Source organism: Octopus bimaculoides, chromosome 19 (genome assembly GCF_001194135.2).
Source record: "Octopus bimaculoides isolate UCB-OBI-ISO-001 chromosome 19, ASM119413v2, whole genome shotgun sequence".
Lineage (NCBI taxonomy): Eukaryota > Metazoa > Mollusca > Cephalopoda > Octopoda > Octopodidae > Octopus > Octopus bimaculoides.
Window position 1 is genome coordinate 29,871,262 of NC_068999.1, and position 25,333 is coordinate 29,896,594.

The 25,333-nt window shown below is 39.0% G+C and overlaps 2 protein-coding genes across 7 annotated transcripts in view; one reads left to right on the top strand and one right to left on the bottom strand.

Moving 5' to 3' along the window:
* The window catches only part of LOC106871255 (superoxide dismutase [Mn], mitochondrial), a 42,754-nt gene extending 21,419 nt beyond the window's left edge, over positions 1-21,335 (top strand). For 2 of the 3 annotated variants that reach the window (XM_052974845.1, XM_014917612.2), the window contains exons 3-4: positions 3,741-4,037; positions 19,929-21,335. In XM_052974845.1, coding sequence (XP_052830805.1) covers positions 3,741-4,037; positions 19,929-20,080 — 449 coding nt within the window. In that variant the 3' untranslated portion in view covers positions 20,081-21,335. Of the gene's footprint in view, positions 1-3,740; positions 4,038-4,270; positions 4,329-19,928 lie in introns of all 3 variants that reach the window. The other variant, XR_008266248.1, reaches the window with a different exon arrangement.
* The window catches only part of LOC106871254 (guanine nucleotide-binding protein subunit beta-like protein 1), a 32,674-nt gene continuing 28,579 nt past the window's right edge, over positions 21,239-25,333 (bottom strand). For all 4 annotated transcript variants that reach the window (XM_052974844.1, XM_014917609.2, XM_014917610.2 and 1 more), the window contains exons 2-3: positions 24,317-24,625; positions 21,239-22,472 (exon numbers count right to left, since the gene is read on the bottom strand). In XM_052974844.1, the coding sequence (XP_052830804.1) occupies positions 21,811-22,472; positions 24,317-24,614 (960 nt within the window). In that variant the 5' untranslated portion in view covers positions 24,615-24,625 and the 3' untranslated portion in view covers positions 21,239-21,810. The remainder of the gene's footprint in view (positions 22,473-24,316; positions 24,626-25,333) is intronic.

Sequence of the window (25,333 nt, forward strand, 5' to 3'; positions counted from 1 at the left end):
TGGAAGAGGTAGGCCCAGGAAGACCGTGGGATGAGGTGGTGAGGCACGACCTTCGAACATTGGGCCTCACCGAAGTGATGACTTTTGACCGAGACCTTTGGAAATATGTTGTGCGTGAGGAGACCCAGCAAGCCAAGTGAGACCTAAATCGAAGGCCTCAGGCAGCCCACTTATACATACCTTCCTTCATTGGACACTAAACTCCGCTTGCGAAGACCTGTTGAGGCAAGTGAAATAGAAATCGAATTAAATTCGACGACTGGCACCCATGCCAACGTCGTCTCCTTCATTGGAAATGAAACTCGGCTTGTGAAGACCTATTGGGGCAAGCGAAAACGAAACTGTCAATGGCACCTGTGCCCAGCATCGCCTTCCTGGCACTTGTGCCGGATGGCATGTGTAAAGACATTCGAGTCAGATCGTTGCCAGTGCCGCCGAACTGGCTCCTGGCAGGTGGCACGTAAAATACACCATTTTGAGCGTGGCTGTTGCCAGTACTGCCTGACTGGCCTTCGTGCTGGTGGCACGTAAAAGCACCCACTACACTCTCTGAGTGGTTGGCATTAAGAAGGGCATCCAGCTATAGAAACTCTGCCAAATCAGATTGGAGCCTGGTGTAGCCATCTGGTTTCACCAGTCCTCAGTCAAATCGTCCAACCCATGCTAGCATGGAAAGCGGACGTTAAACGACGGTGATGATGTTTTCCTCCAAACACATTACATGCTTGTATAGCAGTCTTCCCTCTTGCTCACTGCATCCAATACCTCTTATGTTCATTTGTTCTTTCAGCTCATTTACTCCAATATTTATACACGGCACATCCAGTGAAGCATACTCGTTTCATTTCTTTCTCAACTTAAGAAATCCACTATATTCAAAGCCTACATTTCCCAACCTGTCAGCATCAGACTGTACCCAAACATAATATAATCTATCCAGTAATCAGAAATAATAGCTTCCTATTCTTTTCTCAACCCATTCTTAGACTGGCGTGTATGCTTTCAGAATGCCTACCTCCAATATTGTGAATCAGTTCGCATAGCTACATCTAATGATTCATGACTATACTTGTATGGACATGTAACTGGAATGACTTTGAGTATGGAAGTGAATAAGTTCTTGGTGAAAAAGAAGATATGAGGAAGTAGAAATAGTACAATACAAATAAAATGAAAATGTGTTAAGATGAGTTGTAATAAATTACATGGAAAACCTGTTGTTAAAGCATTGATGCAGATGATGACACATGTGTTTACTTATGCACACACCTGTATATATTTTATTACTTGTTTTGATTATTGGACTGCAGCCACACTGACCCCAGGACTTATCTTTAAGCCTGGTACTTATTCTTCTGGTCCCTTTTACTGAACTGCTACGTAAACGAACAAACACTGGTTGTCAAATGGTGGTGGGGGACAAACACAACTATAGGGAAATAATGGGTGGGAAGTGAAAGGGGAGGATGGTGAACAGTGGCAGATATGTCAGATACATGAGTGTGGCAACAAAGGTAGTGGTGGGGCAGTGATGATATGAGAGGATGTTGAGAATGATAGGTGTTAAAAATGAAGTATGTTGAAGTAAAGATGAAAGTGAATTTAAGATGTTGCTCAGAGGGGAGGGAGAGATAACTGAAGGCACAAAAAGGAAGGTGATTACTGGAAACTAGTATGAAGAGGAATGATAATGATAATGAAAATGAGGAATGGAGTTTAAATGGTTTCAGCAGGAGGAGATAACAGGTAATGCAAAAGTGGGGAGTAAATGCACGTTGATGCTACTCTCAAATGATTACAGCAGCTGAAAAGTTTCTTCGTTAAGGGAGTGATGGAGGAATTGGGTGTTAGGAAGATAATATGTTGGGGAATGCTTAACATGGGTTGATTGGGTGCAGGACCCAACATATACAGGCATAAGCATAATGCTTTTAGGACCTCACTTTCACTGACAGATGTTTTTTTTAGCATAATTACTAGTTATCTTGGTCCTTTGTCATCCATGAGGCACATCTTGAGATTTGCCCTCACTGCTTCAACTCATCTCTTCCTGTGTCTCCCTCATCCACAAGTTCCATCTGCTTTAAACAATTAGCACTTCTTTATACATCTGTTCTCATCCTATGACCAAACCATCACACTCTTCTCTCTTGCATGCTACATCTGATTCCTCTTATGCCTAATTTTTCTCTAAACACATTTCCACTTTGTCGTATATGCCCACTGATGTTGTACATCCAACCAAGCATATTAGCTTCATATATCCTCTGCATTCATGGCCCACATCTCACTACCATGTAGTATTTCTGTTCATTCACAATAAATCTGTAGCTGAATACATCTGATAACTGTTGAATCTTGTTTACTGAATGATAAAATAGTCCAGTAATCTTATTTCATTTGAAATTAAAGTGTTCATTTGCTATTGAGAGGAAGACAGATGGTAATCCCAGTATGGAAAGTGAATGGTGATGATAACCTTTTTTATTTTTAAGTTACTCTTTTATTTGTTTTTCCCTGTTTTATTAATGATTAAAAGATATACATAGTTTTCTCTACTCACTCCTCTTTAGATGCATTCTCTTCTGTTTCTTCTCAAGATGAGATTGCTCTACACTCTGAGATGAACTATGTTTGGTCTCTGAGATGAACTTGTAGTGTACTTCTCTCTCTCTATGTTATATATACATGAGTGCAGACGTAGTGGTTAACAGTTAGCCTTTGGCCGTACTTTTGGACCCTGTTGTGTCCACCACTCTGATTGGTTGGTATTGGCATATTTTTGTCTCTTGTTTTATTTCGCGCCAGGGTGCAACCCAACCAATCGCAGTCTTCAGATAAGGTTACCTGGGACAGTTTTTCTGAACCCCTGTTTGAGGCGATAGTATCTTCTAAATAGCTAGCTTTTTACCGTCACGATTGTCAGTCCGACTCCAGACCTTCTGAGGTCTAGCCGCTGACCACAGAGCACACAGCTAGTTCCAGCGACAACACGACACAGCTTCATGGAAATCCAACACTTCGTTCAACAGCTTACTGCAAACTCCTTCGTCGCCACCGCCAGCTTCTTAGCATCTACATCAACTTCTCTACGTACATACCAACCAGCAACGCTCGCACAGCTATTCTCCACACTGTTTGTGAAATGCTTCACCATGGTTAACAGCGAATACAACCTGCGAGAACTCCTGTACCAAGTAACCGGCCGCAGCATTGAAGCCTCAACTTCTTCACGACATGTGTCTTTCTTTGGCTCTGCCTTGCCGCCACAACTTCTTGATACAGCACTTAAGCCTGTACTGTGTACCTTGGCTACAAACTGGTATTTCCCATCTTTGTGCCTGGATTTTCTTCCAACTCTTTTCTATGCTCTGTATTTCTCTCACACACATATATCTTTGTTTGTATACACATACACTTTGTTTGCATGACGGCCTGTCTATTATTGTGTTTATTATGTCGCACTCACACACACAGACATACAAGTTGACATATCAATAAAACCTTCCCTTTAAACCTTCTACTGGTTGTGTCTCTCTTTTCCTTTTTGGTACTTATACTCATTTAACCTCTTTTTGTATTTTTTATTTGTGTTGACCGTGCGATGTGCTAAAGGAGCCATTCCTCGTCACCATCTCCTGGTCGCACGGTCGTTACAAACTGTTTGCTCATATATGATATTGTATATTCTCCTTCCCCTCTCTCTGCAATTAAATCTATATGTTGTCTTTATATTACAGAGGATACATCAACTATCATTAGTCTTCAACCTGCTCTGAAGTTCAATGGTGGAGGCCATCTCAATCATAGCATATTTTGGGAAATACTGAGTCCACATGGAGGAGGAGAACCTGAAGGTGATTTGCTGGCAGCCATTGTAAGAGATTTTGGATCCTTTGAGAAATTGAAGAATGACTTAGTTGCTTCCAGTGTGGCAGTGCAAGGTTCTGGATGGGGATGGTTAGGCTATGATGCAGTATCTAAACAGCTAAAAATAGCGACTTGTGCTAATCAAGATCCACTGAAAGCAACCACAGGTTTGTCAATTTCATTATTTTCCGATTTTTTACTCTAGAAGTTGAAACTTTCTCTTAAAAATTTGATTTTTTTTAAAAATCTATAAATTTACATTTCTTACTCTCCTCATCATCAAGTTTCAGTTTATTCAGTAAAGAGAACTATTATTATCAACATTTTATTCAGTTAAAAAAAGTATTATTATTACCATCAATATTCTTATATTTAATATATTTTTGTTTCTAAATTTAAGAATAGGAAACTTCTTGATGGTGAAAAAAAAGAGAGAGTGTTAAGATGAGTGCTGTATGGTAAGAATTTCCTCCAGTATTCTTTGGACCCATCGGTCTTATTATAGTCAACTTCATCTGTTGGTATTTTCTTTGTTCTTATCTGGTTCCAGATGTTTTGGCCACCACATCATGCTTAGGAAGATAACATCTAAAAGACATTCTTTCACAGTTGGCAATAATGTGATTGATGTTTTCAGTCTTAGTTTTGCACAGCTCGCATTTGTTTTCTACCTTTTATGCTGCAAGCATTTGGTGGGGGATCTCTTTCAAGCGGCTCTTTTTGAGGAGAGATCTGCATGAGTTCTTATTTCATGCATTTCCTCAAGTTCATTAGCTATCCTAATTATGTGGTATACATATAAGCATTTGCCTTGATATCACATGAGGGTTGTGAGTGAGTGTCACCATTATCATGCAAGCAGTCTTGTTCATTTCTCGTAAACATGTCAGGTCATGTGAAAATATTACCTTAGTTGGTGATAGGAAGGACAGCTGACTATAAAAAATCTTCCTCAAAACATTCTATCCAACCTATGAGCATGTAAAAGTGGACTTAGGTATAAAAACTTAGAATCACTCTGTGATCAACCATCACATGACTATAAGGCTGCTCACAACAAACACATTTAAATTCATCTAGATGTGAATATCATCTGAGGAAAATCTACTTTAAAATGCTCAATTATGGAAATTAAATTTCCTAGGAATATACAGGGTGTTTGGGCTAAATTTGACAGTTTGCATAAAAGGAAAAGAAAATACAATATATAATCCAAAAAGTATTTTGAAAGGAATCAAAAAATATCAACTAGATTATAGCTGGGAGATAACAGTTTACTCAAAATAGCTGCCCTCAGCTTCCACCACAATCTTAAGATGGCTGCAAATACCCACTTGATCTTGGCCATCAGCTCAGCCTTGGTATTGCAGGCAGAGTAGTTAGTATCTTTCTCAACTGTGCCCCATGGGATTACAATCAGATAATTAGGATGCTAGAGGTGAGGTAAGGAGCCAAATCCTGCTTCCACAGACATGGCCTCTCTAGCCTGAGTTTGACCACAGTTTTCAGCAACTTCACATAGCCATCTGAATTGGGCCTAAGGCCCTGTTCAAGGATGAGGGGCAGCATGACATCCTCACTAAGACACACTCAAAGATCATCACAGCATGGAGGAACTTGGTTTTCATGGCAGATGGGACATTGCATAGATTGTAGGCAACCCACCTCTTGTTCTGGGTGTTGTGCAACTGATTTGGCAGAAGTTCTCTTCATCTGAGAAGACCCGGACTATCCCTGGCTCAACAGGATACCTCAGCTTGTTCATGAGCTTCTTTTCCTTCATCAAGTAGTTCTCTTTGGTATTGGTTCTCAGAATTTGTATCTCATCAGTGTTCACAGAGCATTGATCAGCTGTCATAATTTCAGCATTTTGATACCCAATGCAAATCATCATGATACTGGTAATTATTATGAAATATTCAGATGGCTTCCAATCCTCCATGTCAGCTAACTTTCTCGGGGTTGGCACACTCAATGTGGGCACACTGGAAGGTAGGTCTAGTGAGATTGTTGAGATGCTTGAACGGAGATGTGTAGATTTGTGCTGCATTTAAGATGTAAGGTGGAAAGGAGGTTCTGCTGGTGTACGTGAAGGCAATGGTTTTGGTTCCTGCAATGAGGAGGGAACCAGGCTGCTGGAGTTCTGTGATGCAAATGATCTTATGGTTTGTAACACTAACTTCAGGAAACCTGCCAGTCACCTATTCACCTATCGATCTGGTAGACACACTAGTCAAATTGACTACATCCTCGCCAGAAAATGGGAAAGATGGCTACTTATAAATGCTAAAACTTTCCCAGGTGAAGAATGCACCCTACAACATAGATTAGTAGTTAGCGACTTCAGGATCAGGGCTAAATGAATGCCCAGAAGACAACCAGCATGGAGGAGAAGGGTCTGGGAGCTTAAGGATTCTGCGAATGGACAGTTTTAAAGACATATTACTTGAAGCTTTTGACAAAATAGAGGGGAATATAGCATCACATGATGTGGAAGACAACTAGAGGTTTCTACAGGACATGTTGAGGGCCACTGACCAGATCTGTGGATGGTGTAAAGTCCCCTCTCAACCCAAGGTAATGTGGTGGTCGAACAATATAGTTGACAGGGCCTTTAGGGAAAAGAAACAGGCATGGAAGGACTGGAAGAACGGTGGTAGCGGGGAATTGTATCAGACTGCCAGAACGGAAGCTAGAAGACAGGTTTACTTAGCCAGAGGGGAAGCAGATAAGAAAAAATTGCCAATGTTCTGCATCGTGAGGACCAAATATTTGAGGTGTTTCGTGTTGCAAGACTGTGAGAGAGATAATCGTGATGTCATAGGAGAGAAATGTGTCCGCATGGATGGCCCCTGGACTGGCTCTTGTGCGGGTGGCACATAAAAGACACCATTTCGTGCGGGTGACACGTAAAAGCACCCACTACTGAGTGGTTGGCATTAGGAAGGGCATCCAGCTGTAGAAACTCTGCCAAATTAGATTGGAGCCTGGTGTTGCCATCCGGTTTCACCAGTCCTCAGTCATGGAAGGCGGACGTTAAACGATGATGATGATGATGATGAGGCTGCAAGGAGAGAGACTTGGAAATGCCACTATGAAAGGTTGCTAAATGAAGAGAATGAATGGGAGAAAGAGAGTCTGCCAAATGTTGACCCAACAGAAGGACCAGCTATCCGAATTGACAGTACCATGGTAGATAAATCAATTAAGGGTATGAAGACAGGGAAAGCCCCAGCACATCAGGAATCACCACAGAGATGCTTAAAATATCTGGCGGTGTCAGCTATAGTCTAGTCACCCATATAGTCAACCAGGTGATACATGGAGTCATACCCAATGATTGGTGTAGCAGCACCATAGTCAACTGCTACAAAGGTAAAGGTGACGCTTTAGATACAAATAATTACAGAGGTATCAAGTTGTTGGATCAGGTAATGAAAGTCATGGAGAGGGTCGTAGCCCAACTAATTAGGGAGAGAGTCTAGATGAGATGCAGTTTGGTTTTGTGCCAGGGAAAAGAACCACTGATGCTATATTTCTGGTAAGACAGCTGCAGGAGAAATACCTAGCCAAAGATAAACCTCTGTACCTGGCTTTCATTGACATGGAGAAAGCCCTTATCTGGTGGTCAATGAGGAAATTAGAGATAGATGAATGGCTAGTGAGAGTTGTACAAGCCATGTATAGGGATGCTGTCAGTAAGGTGAGGGTTGGCAACGAGTACAGTGAAGAATTCCAGGTAGGAGTCCACTAAAGATCAGTCCTCAGCCCTCTCTTATTCATCATAGTCCTCCAGGCAGTAACAGAAGAATTCAAGACAGGATGCCCCTGGGTGCTTCTCTATGCTGATGACCTTGCTCTAATTGCTGAGTCACTCTCAGAACTAGAGATGTTTCAGGTGTGGAAACAAGGATTAGAATTGAAGGGTCTTAGAGTCAACCTAGCAAAAACCAAGTAAGAAGGCAAACCACAAATCCCTTCAAGTAGATGGCCCTGCTCGATCTGTAGAAAAGGTATAGGTAGAAACTCCATAAGATATACCCAGTGTAAGCTATGGATACATAGGAGGTGCATTAATATCAAAGGAAGGCTAACTGGGAAGATAGTTTTTGTGTGTGGCAAATATTCAGGAGCAATAAACACTGAAAATGTGCAGAGAACAACTTCTGTCACATTCCAAGGGGAAAAACTAGAAGTAGTTGATAGCTTTCATTACCTAGGTGACCAAGTCAGTAGCGGGGGTGGATGCTCTGAAAGTGTAGCTGGTAGAGTAAGGATAGCTTAGGCAAAGTTCAGAGAGCTCCTACCTCTGCTGGTGACAAAGGGTCTCTCTCTCAGAGTAAAAGGTAGACTGTATGACGCATGTGTGCAAACAGCCATGCTACATGGCAGTGAAACATGGGCCGTGACTGCTGAGGACATGTGTAAGCTTGCAAGGAATGAAGCCAGTATGCTCCGCTGGATGTGTAATGTCAGTATGCATAAACGACGGAGTGTAAGTGCCCTGAGAGAATAGAAACATCAGATGTAGTGTGCAAGAGAGATGACTGCACTGGTATGGTCATGTGTTGCGAATGAATGAAGACAGCTGTGTGAAAAAGTGCCACACCCTAGCAGTTGAGAGAACCTGTGGCAGAGGAAGACTGGGGATGAGGTGGTGAAGCATGACCTTCGAACATTGGGCCTTACCAAGGCAATGACAAGTGACTGAGACCTTTCGAGATATGCTGTGCGCAAGAAGACCCGGCAAGCCACGTGAGACCATAACCGTGGCCTATGCCAGTGCTGTATAACCAGCCCATTTAAGAGTACTCTTCAATCGTTGGACAGTAAACTATGCTTACAAAGACCTGTTGAGGCAAGTGAAATCGCTGTCGTGGCCGATGACACTGTCGCTTGATTGGCACCCATGCCAGTGGAACATTAAAAGCACCCTTCGAGTGTGATTGTTGCCAAGGCCACTGACTGGCTCCTGTGCCAGTGGCACATAAAAACCCTATTTGAGCGTGGTCGTTGCCAGTGCTGCTGGACTGGCTCCTGTGCAGGTGGCACGTAAAAAGCACTATTTGAGGGTGGCTGATGCCAATACCGCCTGACTGGCCCTCGTGCCACTACACTCTCAGAGTGGTTGGCATTAGGAAGGGCATCCAGCTGTAGAAACTTTGCCAGATCAGATTGGGGCTTGGTGCAGCCTTCTGGCTGACCAGCCCTCAGTCAAACTGTCCAACTCATGCCAGCATGGAAAGCGGACGTTAAACGACGATGATGATAATTAACTTTAATCTTTTTGCTCTCGAATGCTATTAACTGTTATCCAATACATCAAGCTTTGCCTGAAAAAAGAAAGCATACAAAAACTGTCAAATTTAGCCAGAACACCCTGTATCATTCACCACAGCCATACAGAGAGAGTTAAAACCCAATTAATTAGGAGCAAAGTTAGGCTAGACAAAAAGCAGTTTGGCTTTACCTCAGAGAAAAGCACTACTGATGCTATTTTCATATTCAGGCAACTGCAAAGATAAATACTTAGCCAAGAATAAACCGTAGTATTTGGCATTTGTTGATCTAGAGTAAGCTTTCGATAGAGTATTCTGCTGTGTGATATGGTAGGCTCTGAGGAGGCCAGGAGTAGAAAATTGCTGGTGAAAATTGTACAGGCCATGTACAGGGGTGCTGTTAGTAAGGTGAGAGTCAACCATGAATACAGTGAAGAATTTGGTGTACAGGTAGGTGTTCATCAAGGCTCACTCCTCAGTCCTCTCCTTTTCATCATCATCCTCCAGGCCATAACAGAGGAATTCAAGACTGGCAGCCCCTGGGAACCACTAAATGCTGACAATCTTGTCCTCATAGCAAATTCTATATCAGAGCTAGAGAAGAAATTCAAGATGTGGAAGCAAAACGTAGAATCTAAGGGTCTTAAGGCTAACCTAACGAAGATTATGCAAAAAGAAAAGGCAGAACCCTACCCACTTCAGGTAAGTAGCCCTGCTTGATTTGTAGGAAAGGTGTAGGCAGGAATTCCATACAGTGTACTCAGTGTAAACTACAGACACAAGAGGTGCAGTGGAATGATATGAAGGTTATCAGAGAAAGTAGTGTCCGTATGTGGAAGACGCAAAGGAGCAAAAAAACTACAGATACTTGGGAAATTGATTTTCTCAAATGCCTCACAGGCTCTTTGGAGGTAGTGAATAGTTTCTGCTATCTAGGGGACCAAATTAGTTGTGGGGGAGGGTGTACGGTGAGTGTAATAGCCTCTGTTGGCAACCAAAGGTTTCTCTCTCCAAGGAAAAGGAAGATTGTATGATGTAGGTATACGAACAGCAATTCTAAATGATAGTGAGACATGGGCCCTGAATTCAGAGGACATGCAAAGGCTAGAGAGGAATGAAGCTAGTATGTTTGCTGGATGTGTAATATGTGCGACAGAGTGTTAGTGTATTGGGAGAGAAGTTAGGCATAAAAGAGGAATTAGATGCAGGATATATGAGAGGAGACTGTGCTGGTTTGATGCAGATGGATGCTGACAATTCCATAAAAATGGCATTCACTCAAATTGGATGGAACATACGGAAGAAGGAGACCCAGGAAGACATGAGATGAAGTACTAAAGGACAACTTCAGCTCACCGAACCTTTCATAGAAGATGACAAAGGACTGAGATACCTGGTACCTTGCTGTACTGAAAAAGATCCATCCTCCACTGCAGAAGTGTTAAGGCTGCATCCCCTGATGAAGAGGATTGGCCTGCAAGAGTTCTGTGCCAGTGCCACATGAAAAGCACACATTGTAAAGTGGTTGACATTAGGAAGGGCATCCAGTCATAGAAACGGCCAAATCAGACTGGAATTTGGTGCAGCTCTCCAGCTTGCTAGTCCTGGTCAAACTGCCCAACCCATGCCAGCATGGGAAATGAACTTTAAAGGGCTGTGGCAGCAATGTAGTAGTACAAAAATTATGGAGAAAGAAGTGATTAAATTTGAGTTAGTGTGAAGCCCATATTTGTCCTTGAACATGTTATTTTTAGAAAACATTTAATATGGTTATATAGTAGGCATACAAAGCAGTGTATCCAGTACTAATAATAGCAAAGGAGCTTGAAATGCATACACTTGGTCCACAGGGAGCACTCTGAAATGACAGTAGGTGTTTTAACACCTATTGCTGAAAGTGAAAATTTTCTCTGCAGCAAACCACATATTTAACAGGCTAAATATGTACCAAACATATTTGAATTAATCTAAAAGTTTGATCATATGGGTAACTTCAAAACTGAAAAGTAATACAGTTGAGCTTTCTTAAAATATCTTAATGAAAGAAGTATAATATTGCAAACTATCCAAATTGGTACTCTAAGAAGCTTGCTTCCCAACCATATGGTTCCAGGTTCAGTCTCACTGTGTGGCACCTTGAGCAAATATCTTCTACTATAGCCTTGGGCCAACCAAAGCCTTGTGAGGGGATTTGGTTGATGGAAACTGAAAGAAACCTGTTGTATATGTTTGTATGTTTGTGTGTCTTTGTATCTGTGTTTGTCCTCCATCACTGCTTGACAACTAGTGTTGGTGTATTTACATCCTTGTAGCTTAGTGCTTCAACAAAAGAGACCAGTAGAATAAATACTAAGCTTAAAAAAGATAAGTCCTTCAAGGCAGCATCCCAGCACAGTCACAGTCAAATGATTGAAAGAAGTTAAAGATAAAGCAAAAAGTGGTCAAATTTGAGGACATTCATAGATATGTTAGTCAAGCATTGATTTAAGTTCTCATTGACAGTAAGACCCATGTTATTCACACATCAGGAGATATGTGGTGGTTATGAGTTTGAGCCTCATCTAGGGCATTGTTGCTGTTTTTTGTTTTGTTTTATGCAGCTTTTATTTTAAGCAAACATTAATTACTAATTAGGTTTTGAAATATATTCCTCTTTTAAATGTAAATTTCTATCTATAGTTTTGGGGGTTTTTCCCCACCTCATTAAAAGTTGTGTTGTATACAAAGAGGGAGATACAGATATGGGATTGCAAGTTTGAACCTCACTTGAATCAGAATGCTTTCTCCTGTTTATTAAATTATTCACTCATAGATGAATATTCTTATGGTCAAGATTTTTTTTTTCACAACCATTTATGTGCCCTCTAGCAAATTCAATTGGAGCAAAAAGTGTTCAGATTTGAATGAGGATAAGGACTTGTCACAGTATGTTGGTTGGGTCACTAGTGTCATGATGATTATTGTCTGTTTCGTTAATGTTGTTATGGTTGCTGTGATGTGGTTGAGTTAGTGAATGAAAATGTGTTTCTTGGCTACATGGAAAAATAACTGAACAACACCCTCAAACATATAACAGAAGAATTTATTGTCACACATTAAGACAAACTGCATTAGTCATTAACAGTTAACAACAGCAATAATTACAGACTGGCAAAGAAATACTGCTCTGAGATTACAGAAAACTATTGGTATGGCAACGTGATTTGCCCAACTTATCTGAAATCAATTGCTCTTTCTTCATGGTGATGGAGATTCTTGATCATCTGCCCTAGGCCATCAATCTGGGTGACCTATCTGACAAGAATGGCGACACATGTCACTCAGCTATCTCAACATTCTGCTGTTAATTACCACCAAAAGCAACTTTTTATAGGGTACAAGAAGAGCATTCTAGAAGATTAAATCATGTGATGGCTTGACAGTGATTGGTTGTTTAATAAACTGATCACATGAAACTATTGTGATTTGGTCATGGTGCCTGACTGGTTCCCTTATCTCTGTTATTTTATTAGAGAAAAATTAGTATCTTTTATCTTTTACTTGTTTCAGTCATAGGACTGCAGCTGTGCTGGGGCACCACCTTAAAGGTTCTGGTCAATGAAATTGACCTCAATACTTATTTTGGTCTTTTTTGCTGAACTGCTAAATAGTGGGGATGTCAACAAACCAACATTACTTGTCAAAAACATACACACACATTCATCATCATCATTATCATTTAACATCCTTTGACCATTCTGGCATGGGTTGGTCGGTTTGGCCTGGGCTGGCACGCTGGAAGGCTGCACCAAACTCCAGTCTGATTTGGCATGGTTTCTATGGCTAGATGCCCTTCCTAATGCCAACCACTCTGAGAGTGTAATGAGTGCTTTTATATGCCACTGGCATGGGTGCCATTTGCATGACACCAGTATCTACCACAACTGTGACTTTACTTGGCTTGATGGGCTTTCTTCTCAAGCATGACATATTGCCAAAGGACTTGGTCATTTGTTATTGCCTCCATGAGGCCCAACACTTGAAAAGTGCCTTTCACATACCACTAGCATTGACCACTTCACCACTATAAGGTCCAACGTTAGAAAGGTGCTTTTTACGTATCGCTGGCACAGGTGCCAGTTACGTGACACCAGCATTGGCCACAACTACGATTTCACTTGGCAGGTCTTCTCAAGCACAGTATATCGCCAAAGGTCACAGTCACCAGTCATTGCCTCTGTGAGGCCCAGAGATCATAGATCATGCTTCACCACCTCATCCCATGTCTTCCTGGGTCTACTTCTACCACAAGTTCCTGCCACAGTTAGAGATTGGCACGTCTTTACACAGCTGTTCTCCATATGCAGCACATGACCATACCAGCGCAGTTATCTCTCTTGCACACCACATCTGATGCCTCTTAAGCCCAACTTTTCTCTCAAGATGCTTACACTCAGTTGAACATGCACACCGACATTGCACATCCAGCAAAGCATACTGGTTTCATTTCTTTCATGCCTAAGCATTTCTCAGCTGTCACAGCCCATAATTTACTGCTGTGTAGCATAGCTGTTCACACACAGGTATCATACAATCTGTCTTTCATTCTGAGGGAGAGGCCCTTTGTTGCCGGCAGAAGTAGGAGCTCTCTGAACTTTGCCCAACCTATTCTTATTCTCACATCAACGCCCTTGGAGCATCCACCTCCACTACTAACTTGGTCACGTAGATAACAGAAGCTATCTGCTACCTCTAGCTTATCCCATTGAGAGTTGATGAAGTCTATTTTCTGTATGTTTCTGGTGTTTAGTGTACCTGTGCATCTTCCACACATAGAAGCTATTTTCTCTGTTAACCTTCCTCTGATACTGCTGCACCTCTTATGTGTCCATAGCTTACACTGGATATATCTTTTAGAGTTTCTACTTATGCCTTTTCTGTAGATTGAGCAGGGCCATCTACCTGAAGGGATTTGTGATTTGTCTGCCTTCCTACTTACTAAGACATTGATTTTTGTTAGGTTAACTCTAAAGCCCTTTGATTCTAGACCTAGCTTCTATACCTGAAACTTTTTCTCTAGTTCTGGTAGTGATTCAGTTATAAGAACTAGGTCATCAGCATAGAGGAGCTCCCAGGAGCAGCCTGTCTTAACTTCCTTTGTTATTACCTGGAGGACTATCATGAACAAGAGGGGGCTGAGGACCAATATACTCTGAATTCTTTGCCAACCCTCACCTTACTGATAGCATCCCTATACATGGCTTGTACAGCTCTCATCAACCACTTGTCTCTCCCTAGTTTCCATATTGACCACCAGATAAGGGATCAGGGAACCCTGTCAAAGGCTTTCTCCATGTCAACGAAAGCCAAGTACAGAGGTTTATCTTTGGCTAGATATTTCTCTTGCAGTTGCCTGACTAGATATATAGCATCAGTGGTGCTTTTACCTGGCACAAAACCAAACTGCATTTCATCTAGGCTAACTCTCTCCCTAATTAGTTGGACTATGACCCTCTCCTTAACTTTCATCACCTGATCCAACAGTTTGATACCTCTATAATTATCTCTATCTAATACATCATCTTTACCTTTGTAGCAGTTGACTATGGTGCTGCTACACCAGTCATTGGGTATGACTCCGTGAATCACCTGATTTACAATATGAGTGACCAGACCATAACCCACATTGCCAGATATTTTAAGCATCTCAGCAGTGATTCCTGATGGGCCGAAGGCTTTCCTTGTCTTCATATCTTTAATTGCTTTACGTACTAAAGTGTTGTTGATTGGGATAGCTGGTCCTTCAGTTGGGTCAACGTTTGGCAGACTCTCCTCCTCCCATTCATTCTCCATGTTCAGCAGTCTTTCATAATGGTATTTCCAAGCCTCTTTCTTTGGAGAATCATTAAATGCAAGTGAACCATCATTCATGCAGACACATTTCTCTCTTATGACATCACAATTTTCTCTCGCACACTGACTTGCAATCCAAAACACTTCAAGTCTTTGGTCCTCACATCGCCGCACATAGGCAAACTTCTTTTCTGCTTCTCCCCCCTGGCTAGATATACCTGTCTCCTAGCTATTTGACCCAGTTCCCCACTACCCCCGACTTTTCCAGGCCTGCTTATTTGCTCTAATGGCCTTGTCTACAGCATCATTCCACCACATCACCCTAGGTCTGGATGGAACTTTGCACCAGCCACAGACTTGGTTCATGGCACTCAGCAAGCTGTCCTGCAAGAATTCCCAGTTGCCTTCTATGTCACAAGTCTGTAGTTCCTCCTCCCACTTCTGCCATCATCACCCTCCTTGCCATCCACTCCTCATCCATCCTCTCCATATAGTCAAACCACCTCAATATTCATCTATCTATTCTGGTTGTTAGATTTTCTCTCATTCCTGCTCGCTTTTGCATCTCCTCATCCTGTCCACCCATGTCACACCAACCATAGCCCCCAAACATCTCATCGCAAACACATCTAGTCACCTCCTTTCTACCTCTTTCAGTCCCCATGTCTCTGCACTATATAACATTGTCGGCACAATCATGCCTTCATACACACCTCTTTTCACTTTCTTACTCAGCCTTTTATCTCTCAGCATACCTTTCACAACTCCAAGTATCTTACTCCCCTCTCTCACTCTATATCCCACTTCCTCAGCCAACTCCCAATCTACCGTCACATGTGATCCCAGATACTTAAAAACACTCACCTCTTCTAACATTTCACCATTTATACTCACATTCATCCTACCAGCCATTTCATCTCTTGAACATCTCATCACCTTACTAAAGCATATTTAAGCTTATGAAATACTACATTTCACTTATTTTCAAAATAGGACTATTTTTTGCGAGGTCAAGAATTGTTTTAAATCTATATCTGTGCCAAATAATAAAATCTAGTTAATACAAATAATAACTAAAATAATAAATATGACTACTTAGCATCACTTTTAGAACTCTGAATCACAGTGGGATAAAATTAATCAAGTGTATTAAAATTTGATAAATTAATGGAAAGGGGCATTAAATATTTATCTTTGCTAAATATATTAAATTAAAAAATATTTTTATTTAAATAGGTGCTAGCGTAATTGTGTGGCTTATTGTTAGGTTTGTTAGTTATAGTTAGGGTTTTGATCCCACTGTACAGACCTTGTTGGCTGGTGCCTTGTACTACAGTTGCTAACCAACCAATATCATGTAAGTGAAATTGGAAGAGAGAAACCGAAGAAGCTTGTGTGTGTGTGAGGGAGAGAAAGTTTATATTTACCCTTATCTTTAGTTGGTTATAAACAAAACCTCATTCAGAATTGTTTGTTTCCAGTTTTCTGCATAACAACGTCCAGCCAGTTCATTGTTCGATAGATGGGGGAATTACTTTACTTGAAAATAAGTAAAGGTTAACATCAGGAAGGGCATCCAGTTATAGAAAACTCTGGCCCATAGAAGTAAGGAAAAGTAAGCATTAAAACAATGATGATGATATTTTTGGATAATTTTTTAAATGATTACAGGAATCCCTTGCTTTACAAAAATAATGCATTCTTGAAAATCTGGCTGGAACATGAAATTCTGTTATGCGAAATTAATTTTCCTACTGATTTTCATATTATCAAGCAAGATTGCATTCCTATGGACTTTTTTGAAAAAACAAAACAAAAAAGCACAAGAAAACAAGGAAAAGGCAACACAATCACCTTTATACATGAAAATAACAATTTCTAAACTTACACAGTACAATATAGATGCATAAAAACACAAAAACATTTTGAGAGGAATACATTAGGGAATTAATAAAAATCCTAATATTGTATAAGAACCTTCTTACCACAAAAGATGTTGACTACTGGGGTGGGGGGGTATGAGTGTTTCCTAGGAAGATGAGAGAGAATATTTACTATCTTATAGTTCATTATCATGAACATCAGCTTAAAGGGTGAAGAACTTCTCCAAAGTTGTTTGTTGTTTACAATGCATCATTTCTTTGTGCAGCTCAGTATATGAATTGAGTTCATTGTAAACTCCTCTTGTAATTTTGAAATTATGTTCACAATTAGGATCATTATTGGCAAAAACTTGCAGATATAAGTTCCAATCCTTTAGCAATAATTTTTGCAGCCATTTTTAGTGGCTCATCTGCATTCTCAGTTTGTTCTTTTTCTAAAAGCATTAGCTCCTTGTTAGATAAGCTTTCTCTTTGAAACACTAGCAACTTAATCACATCATCCTCTATGACTTCTTCAAATCCCACATCCTTTGAAAGTGTCACATTTTTCCAAATTTGATGTGAACTTTCTGCTTAAGGAAGACTTGTAGTGTCGTGAATACAGTTTGGCCATAAACTTTTCCAGGCACTATTCAAAGTTGGTTTCACTTCATCCCATGACTCAGTTATATTATCCACAGCATCTATTATGTTGAGTTTCTTCCTGAATCTCCAACTATAGGCTTATCCTCACTGTCAACTGCCTTCATAAGTTATTTGAAAGTTCTCATATAATATGCCTTGAAGTTAGCTATCACACTTTGATCCATTGACTGTAGCCATGAAGTTGTATTGTTGGGGATATATTCTACTCTTATATTATCAGAAAGGTCATCTAAGCTCACCAACTGGGTAGGTTGGTGCATTGTCTAAAAGAAGCAATATACCTTTCTAACACATGACAAGACCCACTTGTAAACCACTCCTTGAAAAGGCTCTTAGTCATCCATACCTTCTTATTTGAACACTAAATCAGAGGTAGATTAAACTTTGTGTAACCCTTGAATTTTTGGAATGATGCACGTGTAGGGGCTCTAATTTCATATCACCAGCAGTATTTCCTCCCAAAAGAAGTGTCAATGATTTTTGGAAGCTTTAAATTCTAGTGTTGATTTTTCTTCTCAAGGAAAGTACAATTTCATCAACATTATGTACTTGCTCTGATGTTTTTCCCCCTTCAGGATAACTAGTGACAGCCTCTGTATCAGCTCACAGTTTCATCAATCAGTTTTATGTTGTGCAAATTCATGTGCTTCTCAAACCTTTTTCAGACCTTACAATTTCCATATGCGTGAAATCCCTTAGCCTGAGGTAGATGTAACACAGGGTTTGCCTGTATTAGCATTTGAATATCAAAAGTACAAAACAACTTCAAAATATTTAAAATTTTACAAAAATTGTTTTTTGCTTTGGTAATATTTCTTAATTTTTTTTTTCATCAGTTTGATGTATACTTCTGCTTATTTTCCTATCATTCTCCACCTGATTGTTATGTCTGGATGCAAAAAGGGCAGTAAACTGCTAGGCAATGGAGATGCCAAGGACCACAACAAGGTTATTTATAACAACATCCAAGGTATCACCAAGTTTGTCATCAGATGCCTAGATTGTCATAGTCCATTGAGATTGAGACATCTTGGGTCTGATCTATGAGGAGACTTGTGTTGTACTCAAGCCAGCTAGCTGATATTTGATTTGTCAGGAAACTCACAGGGTCCTCAAAATGTTTCATGTAAATATAAATGTGATCAAACCTCTTTTACTTTTAACTGGCCAACTCATATTTGCTGTACTGCTTTCTGATTGACATCATTCAATTCAACTATTGCTCTCTTCTATTGGCATTTTCTCTTTCATTTTGTGTTTCTCAATGAAGCTAAATTTCTTCATAGGGGAATTAGAACCTAAACAGAGAGTATAGTTTTACATTTGAATGAAACCAAAATATAACTTATTTCAATTCAAATTCAGCTGCAATATTTTTAAGCTTTCATCCTCTTGTATATATATATATATATGATCAGTACATATTGTAAAGCTGAGTTTGTGTGTGTGTGTGTGTTGCATCTATAGAAATCCACACCATACAAAATAACAATCTGGGAATTGCACCAATGGATTCTTCATGGTCGAAAATGCCCGGAATCGGCCATTTATTTTTTTTATTTTGCTTCCTAACAGGTGAATTTTTGCATTAAAAATAACTTCTAACAATCTTCAAGTCTGAGAAATACACCAGCATTTGCAAACGTGAGTTAAGTCCCCTTCTAGCGACAATGTAGAGAGAGAGATAACAGATTCTTTTTAGTAAGTGATACACAATATAAACGATATTCTCTGTTTCTCCACAACTAATTTCCAAATTTGCTGAATCCGTTGCTCTACTCATAGCAACATATAGCTGGTCGTGCGTGAACATGGGAGAGAGCAGAAGTTACCAGAGAAAAAACCCTAAGTGTTGACTGTAGACACGCTCCTTCGCATACGATCAGCTATTATTTTGTAAACAATGTTACAAAACTGTTCATGTTTTCGAAAGGAGAGATCTGATTCTCACATATCTGCGGGAGAAGATAGACCTCTCTATTCTTCTTACAAAACTTACGTCCGGGTGCCAAATTTGACTCAATTGATGGTATTACTCAGGTAATCCCAACTTAATCCTGAGCAAAGCCAGGCTACAGTGCTAGTAATATATAATGTGTGTGTGTGTGTATGTATACATACACAAACATACACCACTCTATAATACAATATGATGTACACCATAATTAGTCTTAGTGTGGTATTTTTTACCAAAAATGCTCAGCAAAATTCATAAACTTACGAATTATTTGGAGGTGTGATATATTTGTTTGCATATTATTCAAAGTACTGTCTTTAGGATTAGAAACACATTTCTTCCATCAGCAAACTCACTGATGTTATTATATATCAATTAAATTTACATCTAAACTATTACATTTTTATTATTGAAATTATTTTATTCGTTTTTTGTCTCTCTCTTTCTTTTTACAAATATCAGGTTTGGTACCGCTGTTTGGCATTGATGTGTGGGAACATGCCTATTATCTACAATACAAGAATGTACGTCCAGATTATGTTAAAGCTATTTTCAACATCGCCAACTGGAAGAAAGTTGCTGCACTGTTCAAAGCTGCTACTGAGTCAGCTTAACTCAAGAAGTGATTCGACAAATTCTTTAAAATATAATAAAATCCAAAGGTGGGAATATTTCCTACAAATATGTTTGTAATGCAATACACACACACACACACACACACACACACAATATGTATTACATAGTGATAATTGAAAGTATGTTAGAAGTGAAAGTAAGTTTCAGTTATTATGGTTTATAGTGTTGATAGAAGTAAAGTGAGAAGAATCAATAAGTATGTTAGTTGTTTGATTCACTAATTTTACTAACCAATTCTTCGTTTTGTTTTCTTACATGTCTCTTGTAAATCAAACTCTCTTATATAGCAGTCTTTTGGTTTATGACACCTTCTAGTGTGACTATATTTCTTGTCATAGTTCTCTCTGTTGTGTATTCCCTAACTATATATCTCTATGATAATATAGCTGACATATCTGCATTTCTAAGATCATGGAACTGTTGACCTAATTTTCTGTCTGTACTTTAATATTTCACTGTCTTCTGGTGTCATAATGTTAACTCATTATTGTACATGAGGTTAAAGGGACACCTAGCTGTTCTTTAGAACAATAGCAGAGGAGACAAAAATCATTGAAACCCAATGTTTTCTAGAAAGATAAGAATGCTATGTGGAATACAGAGGATAAGGTTAATAATTTTCTTCATGTATAATTTACTTCTATTCCAATGTTAATCTTTATGAATCTTAGTGCATGTGTTAATATTATTATAGTCAAAAGTTTTTTGGGAGTATTCCAAGGTGTTTAAAACGAGTTTGTTAATTCTCTTCCTTGCTTTTTAAATTGTCATTTTGTGTGGCAATATTGACTCAAAATTGCATCAAAAATAGGCCATTTTGGGTTGTTGTTATAATTTTTGAGTGGGTCTTTTTTAAATCCTTCGGTTTATGAGATAGAATGATTTTATGTTAAAGAGCTTCATAGACACTACTGCAACATTTTAACACAGCTTCCCAGAATAGGGGCAAAGTTTGTTTCTAAAACTTGATGGTATTCACAAAACATATTAAACACTGATTTAAGCCATTTGCTTACACCACTAGATCAATGCTATCTTCAAATTTTAATAAAGTTTTGACTCAGCAATCCGTGATATCTTTTACATCAGGAGTTTGCCTGGTTTATTGCTTGAAGAAAAATGACAATGACAATATATTCTTACATCATCACAAAATCTTTATTATTTTCTATATTTTTTTCTTATTTAAAAAGAAAAATTAAATTTGCCAGTATCTCCATGGTTTCAGAATTTTCTCTGAGTATTGTTTGTTTTAAAGCATTTTATTTATTATATCTTTTAAGTCAATACACTTGGTCTTATCACCAAGCTCCTTCATCACAATGCTGACAACTTTGCACAGAAATATTGCCCAACATTATTTAGTGGAAGAATACAAAATCTGTATTTACAAGATGCCTGAAAGAGGTTACCATTTGAGACACCTTTACAAATATTTTATTGTAACCTCAGAGAAATTTCCTTTCTGTCTTATTGCAAACATTCCCCGTTAGCTTAGTCGACTTTAACTATAAAATCCAGTTGTAAAAATGTTCCCTAATAATCCTTACACATTACTCATTCAGTAGACTCCAAGAATGCTGACATGAAAAAACTGCAAATCTGTGTAATTGAAGTAATATTAGCTCCTTATCTACTGTGTCCTATCATCCTCTAATGAAACTGTTATGTCTGCTTGTGTTTACCAAAACATTTAATTTTAGCATACCTACCTATAGATATCCCACAAACTAATGGATCCATCTTGGGATCCAGCAGCAAGAAGATCATTGTCTGAAAATGCAACACACTTAACACTCAATTTATGGTAACTTAAAACTGCAAGAGGTTTTCCTTTTTTAGTTCCCAAAATTCTTATGTTTGAATCCCATCCTGCAACTGCAAGTATTCTTTCGTCATTTCTCAATTTCATATGATTAATGCCTGAATTGGTGAGATGTACAGCTGGCAACTTAGTGAAACCATTGTCTTGACAAACAGACCACTGAGTTAGTTTGTCATTTACAGATCCTGACCAACCATGGCCAGATTCACTACAACAAACACATGTTACCATTTCTTCATACAAAGAAATACAGTCAATAATTCTTCTTTCTCTGATATCCCACAAAGCAATACATCCATTCTCATAACCAACAAGAAGTCCTGATTGGTTATGTTTCATTTTAGCTATGTCCATGCACATACCATATTTCTTTCCTTCAAAATGGTCAGATGGTTTCAGGAATGCCACATTTTGTTGATTAACAGAGTCAATGATATTAATTTGAGATTCTTCTTGAGAGGGTACAGCAATCAAGGGAGAGGTGGTAGAATCTCCTGGAATAACACACCCTTGACAGAACCCAATGGAACATATTGCTACTTCATCTGTAAAAGAAAATAAATTCTAAGTTGAAGACCGGTTAATTAATTTCTAGATATTTTAGTTTAATTAAAAAATGCACAAGAGAAAATTTGGAGTAGATGAATGACTTGTAAGGGTCAGGCAAGCCATGTACAGATACAAAGAAGTTTAGAGAATAGGGACTTAGTCGTCAGTCCCTCTTGGCTAGTATAATTCTGAAAGCCATCACAGAGAAGTTAGAATCAGTACTTATAATTTGGGGGGAGATCAGGATCAAGGAAGAAGCAAAACCTAAAACTAAGAGGCCTTTTAGGAAGCAGGATATAAGACAAGACATTTGGTAGAAATTCTACACATTGTGCTCAGTGTAAACTATGAACAAAGAAAAGAAGTGGTAGGATCACAGGCAAGCTGACAAAGAAGATCTCATAAGTGGCAGTTGTAAGATTACACTTGAAATAGATGCTTTTAAATGCCTAAAGATCACCTTAGAAGTAATAAATAGCTTTTGTCATACGTGATTTTATTAGTGGAGGTGGATATTCTGAAAGAAGTGAAGCAAACATATTCCATTAAATAACAGAACCAAGAGAAAAGTTGGATATAAGATGTTGCATGCAAGAGAGATGACTACACTGCTACAGATGTGTAATGTGCATGATAGATGACAGCTCTATAAAGAAGTGCCAAGCACTCCAAGTTAACCTCTGTGAAAGAGGACGGTATAGACTAAAATGATTAAGACTGCTCTCAAGAAGTTGAGCCTCAAAAGACCACAAGTTGTGATACGCAATGTTGGAGAAAACTCACCTACCCACATTATAGTGGTGATAAGGGAATTTTAGACTCGTCCGTATTCAAACACTCCTATCATCACTCTTTGTCTCTACCTCTCTCTCTCCTATCACACCACTTGTGTAACGAAGGATGTTATCAGACATATACATATTCAACTCTCCCTTATAACTAATATTGACATCCATCATTTTCTCATATTACTTTTATGACTGTCGACCTACCTCATTTTCTCTTTTTTTATACACCCTCCCAAGTACTCTCTCTTCCCCAACACACTACTCATGCTGTTTTTGTCTAACCAACTTGTAAACTACATGACACTGTATCTCTTCTGTTACTCCCTCATCTATCACTCTGTTTTTACATCATATGCTTGCTTTTTTATCACTCTCTCTTCACATTACCTCAAACATATGGAGACAATACAAGGTAGAAAGGACTCTTTAGACTTACCAGAGGCAAAGCAACTTCTCTAGTGCTGGTACTGTCATAAAATGTACCCAGTAAAATCTGTAAAGTGGTTGGTGTTAGAAAGAACACCCTACCATAGAAACCATAACAAAAATGGAATGTATAAGTGAGATATGGCCCCCAACCCTCTGGAACATGATAATTGGTAAGCAAGCATAAAATGAGGAGACTAATTTTTTTTCTATTGTTTAACTTCATATTTGCATTTCTGACATTAGTCCAACAGGGACAGTTCTGTAGTACTGGATACTAGAACAAACTTTTGAAAAGAGGTTTAAATGATAAAAATATTTTTTTAGCCAAGATTGATTAAATAGCACAAATTGAAGCTAATATCCTGAGGGGTTTAGTTAATTGAAACAACTCCGTATGTGATTTACTTATTCAACCTATTAACAATATATAGAGGTAATATTAGCAATTTATACCAGCTTTACTGAATAAACCCCAGTTTATCAAACTTGGAAATATACCACTAATTTTTCTTCCCTAAATCTTAAACATTGTTATTAACAGACCAGCATACAAGTGAATACAAAGAAATTATCAGGACCAACACAATAATGCTAAAAGTATATTTCACTTCTTAACTACTTACTTATTTTCCGCCAACCATTTCCAGCATCCCAAAAGATAAGACGTCCATCTCGACCAGTAGTTACTACATGTTCTGAACATTTAAGTTGGTCAATCCAAAGAAGACCTCGAACCTCATGAGCCTTCTTTTCTTGTTGTGTCACACGTTTTAAGTTCATATCCCAGAGACTGATGTCTCCATTCTGAGTTCCAGCAGACAGAAAGGCACCAGATGGAAATGTTAGAAACTTTAGACATGTTATTGGACTTTTGTCAGAATTTCGGAGGATAAATACAGGATCTGGTGAGGCTTGGGTCATAAGTGAAATATCTGGAAAATAGTTTTGTATCATCATGAGAAAAAGAAAGATGTTTATTTCTTTATAATGGAATATAAAGCATGTGTAACGGTGGAATATATTTATACTAGTTTGATGTGTGACTGAAGAACATTGTTATACATTATGATGTATGACAACAGAAAGATTTCATGCATTATTCTGAAGTTTACAAAGCAATCAAAAGAAAGAATTTGAATTTTTACTCAATGTACAAATAATTTCATAACAGGACATAAAGAGCTTGATATTTATATAGTGTTTAAACTATTTTCAAATGACACTTTTAAAGGACAGTATGAAATTTTAATTTATAATTCTAAATGTTAGTTGTTATTTACTTAAATAACATGTATGGAGACTTCAGCAACTGCCTTTATATATATATGTGGAAGAGGCAGGCCCAGGAAGACCAGGGATGAGGTGGTGAAGCACGACCTCCGAACATTAGGCCTCACCGAGGCAATGACTTCTGACCGAGACCTTTGGAAATATGCTGTGCATGAGAAGACCCGGCAAGCCAAGTGAGACCAAAATCCAAGGCCTCTGCCAGGGATGTAGCCAGCCCACTTATGCGTACTCCACTTGTGAAGACCTGTTGAGGCAAGTGAAATCGAAATGGAACTAAATTCGACGACTGGCCCCCATGCCAATGTCTCCTCCATTGGACACTAAACTCTGCTTGCGAAGACTTGTTGGGG